This window comes from Poecilia latipinna, unplaced genomic scaffold, assembly GCF_001443285.1.
Source record: "Poecilia latipinna isolate Pla-1442-1.1 unplaced genomic scaffold, P_latipinna-1.0 Scaffold1645, whole genome shotgun sequence".
Taxonomy (NCBI): Eukaryota; Metazoa; Chordata; class Actinopteri; order Cyprinodontiformes; family Poeciliidae; genus Poecilia; species Poecilia latipinna.
In genome coordinates, this window is record NW_015114261.1 from 32,867 (window position 1) to 37,540 (window position 4,674).

A 4,674-nucleotide genomic window follows, 5' to 3' on the forward strand; every position below is an offset into this window, starting at 1 on the left:
AAAAAAACATTTTTTTTTTTTTTTTAAAAAAAAATACAAAAATTTTTTTTTTTTGCCAGACCCCAAAAAAAAAAAAAAAAAAAAAACTTACCAAGAATGTTTTTTAGAGATTTATTTTATTTATTTTATTTTTTTGTAACTTTTCTTGAATTCTAAAGTTTGCTCAGTATCAGAGAAATCTGGCTTTTAAAATGTATGACTTGGGTCAAACCTTTTTGGGTTTCCTTCCAAAAAGCTTTTCACGGTAGTTTGCAGGAGTTTCTGGCCAGTTCCTCCTGACAGGACCGCTGGAAGCGAGTCCAGTTTGTAGACCGCCTCAGATTTCAGATCTTCTGCCATTGACATAATCACTGAAATGAACGAGCAACGTTAGCAGGTTATTTTTTTGGCCTCTGATTCTTGGTGGAGAACAACAGAGGAAAAGCTTAAGGTGCATTTCATGTTGGTTTTCTTCAGGGTTACGGCCTTTCGCAGCCTCACTGGGGGCCTTTACCGGCCCCCAACCAGCAGCCTTTTGGGTCGCCTCTTCAGCATCCCAACCAGCAGCCTTTCTCCATGGGTCAGCCGCAGCCAGGACAGCCAGGCGTCTTCATCGTGCAGCCAATACTGCAGAATCATCAAGCGGGCCCCATTAACGACTACTTTTGCTACTCTATCTTCACCATGCTCTTCTGCTGCCTGCCACTGGGAATTGCTGCCCTTGTCAGCTCTATTGCAGTAAGTATATCTTGTTCATATCTTGTCAACATTGTTGTTATGCATCAGAGTGTTTGACCCACACACAGATCAGTTGAAGCTAATGCGTGGTATCTGTGGTACAAATACGTTTTCAACAATAGTTGAGGTAAAAAAAAAAAAAAAAAAAAAATTGTGTAATTTAAAGTCAAATATAAATAATACAAAAAAGTTATTGAAATTTTGAAAAGCTTTGCATTTATATTTATTTATTTGGACACATTATTACCTATAATTCTAATATTATTATACTATAGGTAAATATTAAGGGTTGATATAAACAAGACAGATAAATATAAATTAGAATCATCTTGGAAATAGAACAAATCATTCTATGAGTTTTAAAGTTGCTCTGAAGTCTCCTCTATTCTATTCACAGTGATTATTGTACTTCAGGTATGCTTCGTTTTTTGGAATTGGCCATTTCTATTGCTTACCCGTAGATTGTGTGTGGACAGATGGTTATAAAGTAAATTGCAAAACATGGAGAATGACGACCAATCTTAGATCCGCCTTTCTTAGCGCATGATGACGCTGACGCGCTACCTGCGTTTTACGGGATGTTTGGGAAATGGGCGAGGGAACTAGAAGATGAAAGGGGTTGACCATTTGAGACACCAACTCTGAACCTTGTAGCTGTTGAAGACAAATATGATCCTCAACAATTTACAAGGCGTTTTACAATGATTGATGGGTGACTACGCTCTAAATATAGCCTTCTGGTCTGGTAGGTTTGAATTTGTTTCAGCACAGATGCTTTGATGGTGTCCAGACTTCTGGCTCAAAGCTAAAAAACATTCACTTCACTCTGAGTTGGCTGATTTTTTATCTTTATTAATTTGTCGACTCTCTGGTCTTGGTGAAAAAAAAAAAACAAGAACACAGGTTTAATGTGCTTTTTTTTTGTTCATTGTAGAGTTACTGGTAGATGTAGACTTACTGCAGAAGGGTGTTTTATTTGTCTATGTGGTTGTTTTTTTTATCACTATAATATGCTGTAGAACCAAGAAATGTACCACATGCTGAAGGTTACACCAATATAATGCTCAAACCTGGATTATCTAGCTAACTTGCTGAAGGCCACACAGAAGTTTATTTTAGCAGTTTTCAGACTTGTCACAAATCTTTGCACACAGCATTTGCACACCAGGTAGTTAAATTGGTTAAACTGAGACAGGAAACGTAGAAAAAGGTCTCCTAATTGGAGTTTTATTATAGCCATTAAGCGAGCATGTTAAGATGCAAGTGTTTGCGCTGGATTTTATTTAGGATCTGCTCTCTTTGTTTTCTCTGACCCTCAGACTCGTAACGCCATTGCCAGACGTGACTGGCAGATGGCAGTGCAGAGCAGCAGACGAGCCCTCATGCTGAACCACATCGCTCTGGGAATGGGGATTTCAGTTATTGCCATCATCAATGTTGTGATTGTTATTATGTACATAATATAGTAAACTCACATTTTTGTCATCAGTCATCCATCTGACTGACTAGAGATTTATCCTCTTGTTAATTTATTCAGTTTGTCTTGACATGTTTCTGATTTCAGGCTCCACAGTCGATCACAATTTCAGACCTCTTTTTTTTTTCATTTTCGTCAGAATTAGACACAGTTATTATTTTATCAGTATTGTTTCAGCCAAAGAGCACAGATACATACAAACACCTTTTGTCCATAAAAGACAGTCTATTCAATAAAGAGATATGACCTGTTTAGTTCTGGGTAAACTCTTACAAGAAGATCTCAGCATTCTGTTGCCAATAACTTTTCAATAGGTATTTATTAATAAGTGCAATCATTTTCATTTCTCAACTTTTAAGAAGCAAAGTTAATGAAGATGTTTTATTGTTTATGAGTGTCAATTTAACTTTACACATTTTAGTCACAGATGTAAACAATTGAATACTTAGGATGAATGGAAAAATAAAAACAATAAACCAAATTCTCAGCAAATTCTGTGTTTTCTTGGTTTGAATCAGTTTGTAAGTCAAAGACCTGGATCCGTATGATAAAGTGTATTTCCCATTTAATTCAGGTACCTCCAGCTGGAAAGACGCATACATTACATAATATAATAAAGAAAACACAACTTTTAAAATTAGAATATTACACCATAACAATGAAAACAGAAATGTTTGCTTAATAAAATAAATCTATGTCTAATAAAGGTTATTTTCCAAAAGCACTTTTAATCTGACAAATGAACCTCATCTGAAGGCATATTCTAATCTATTGAATGACTGTACATTAGATCTCTAGATAGTATGAAAAATTTACTCTTGGAGATAACGGATCTGCTGGTCACAGAGTTCTTGGTGCCCTCTAGTGGACACATTTAGCAGGTGCTCCGCTTTTCAAAAAAATGTGCATGAATCCCTGAAGAACCAACCAATTCCAGTCTGTTTTTTAAATACAGTCAAAAAGATAAAATAAATCAAGCTGAAGTAAAATAAATGAATTGAGACATCAACAGTTCCTTAGAATGAAATCACTAAATAAAACATTATAATGGTTGTGAACAAAATTTCCCCGAACAGGGTTTTGTCTAGTATTACTGGATCATTTCAAGTTTTTCCTGTAAACGTGTGAATGGAGCGAGATGGCCCACTTTAACCCCACCCACCTGCTGCTCCCTGCACAAACAGACCGGAGATAACTGGAGTCAAATATCAGCGGACCCAAACAATGGCTAAATTATGAATGGATTTCAAACAAAAAAAATACAAGAGCATAAAATACAAATTTCACGGGAAAATTTAAATGTAAATGTCAGTAAAGGTGGCCCACTTTCTGGGTGGGGTGAACCTGTTTGAAGCTTTGAAGCTGGGGCTGGGGAAGGAGTGTTAAGTTTGGAGAAAATGTGTTTCCTACGAACACGCATCAAAGGTGCACATCTTTGCCTTTGAGTTCACTTAATAAATGCTCAGATGCATGTCGAATGAAAACCATCCTGCATAAATCTTTTTGCTTTTCTTCAGGGAGACTCACCCACTCATATAACGAAATCAAAGCGGTAACTGTTTCAAACTGTTTCAAAATAAAAGCAGGTTTTCAATTTCAATTTGATTTCAAATCAGCACGCGGGAGGATTTGACTCCTGATTTCACCGGTTCCTCTATTTCAAGTTTAAATATAATTTGTTGGTTATTTAACAGCTTGAGAAGAAGGCTAACTTACAAACATCATGGTCATTGTTTTATTTTCAGCACCACAGAGTGAGAGTAGGGGCGCTACACCACATTTTGTTTAGGATTTTATTTTTGAAAGCCGCACCGGAAGTGTTGTTTTGAATTCAACAAACTTGATACAGCTTGTAATTATAATTTTTGAGCCCCCTTGTCAGATCATTTACTCCAGGTGCCTTTTGTGTGGAGGACAGTTTTGGAAGAAGTGTTTATCAAACTATTCGGGAGGGAAAAGAACATTCCTTTTTGCTTTGTTTTTTGTTTTTCCTTTTTGCTATTTCAGAGAGGTGAACTCTGCAACTCCATGGATTCTAACAAGTCAGCGACTGCTCCAGGCTGGGACAATGAGAAGTCCTCAATGGTTCAGAACCCACCTCCACCTTACTATGATAACCCGGGAGCCGTTCCGCCGGGCCAGGCTTACTCCCCGCAAGTAAGAAAAAAAAAGTATTTATTAACTTTACAGCTTTGTGTAGTTTATTTGTGTGTGTATATATATATATATATATATATATATATATATATATATATATATATATATATATACACTGCTCAAAAAAATAAAGGGAACACTCAAATAACACATCCTAGATCTCAATGGAAATCAAATTTATTAACCAATGGAGGCCTGGATTTGGAGCCACACACAAAATTAAAGTGAAATGTTCCCTTTATTTTTTTGAGCAGTATAGTTTTCTTTTTGTTTTTTTTTTACATGATGCCAGGATCACTCAACATTTGAAAGCCAAATTTAGC

The 4,674-nt window shown here is 36.2% G+C and overlaps 2 protein-coding genes and 1 long non-coding RNA gene across 3 annotated transcripts in view; 2 read left to right on the forward strand and 1 right to left on the reverse strand.

Annotated features, from left to right (window-relative positions):
* Positions 1–288, reverse strand: part of LOC106964247 (uncharacterized) — a 5,513-nt gene extending 5,225 nt beyond the window's left edge. Inside the window, exon 1 of the long non-coding RNA XR_001428355.1 lies at positions 212–288. This is a non-coding gene — a long non-coding RNA (uncharacterized LOC106964247). The remainder of the gene's footprint in view (positions 1–211) is intronic.
* Positions 289–555: 267 nt separating this feature from the next.
* On the forward strand, positions 556–2,202 carry LOC106964246 (synapse differentiation-inducing gene protein 1-like). Its single transcript, XM_015059644.1, has 2 exons — positions 556–717; positions 2,037–2,202. The coding sequence occupies exons 1-2, from the start codon at positions 556–558 to the stop codon at positions 2,181–2,183; spliced, it is 309 nt and encodes a 102-aa protein (XP_014915130.1). The 3' UTR covers positions 2,184–2,202.
* A 1,979-nt stretch (positions 2,203–4,181) lies between these two features.
* LOC106964250 (proline-rich transmembrane protein 1-like) overlaps positions 4,182–4,674 on the forward strand; it is a 31,510-nt gene continuing 31,017 nt past the window's right edge. The window contains exon 1 of the mRNA XM_015059650.1: positions 4,182–4,351. Within this exon, the coding sequence (XP_014915136.1) occupies positions 4,223–4,351 (129 nt within the window). The 5' untranslated portion in view covers positions 4,182–4,222. The remainder of the gene's footprint in view (positions 4,352–4,674) is intronic.

Excerpts from the sequence above, each read along its gene's own strand:
- LOC106964246 (XM_015059644.1), top strand. The coding sequence starts at position 556 with ATGGGTCAGCCGCAGCCAGGACAGCCAGGCGTCTTCATCGTGCAGCCA. Across the intron at positions 718-2,036 it reads CCCTTGTCAGCTCTATTGCA|ACTCGTAACGCCATTGCCAG; the intron begins GTAAGTATATCT and ends TCTGACCCTCAG.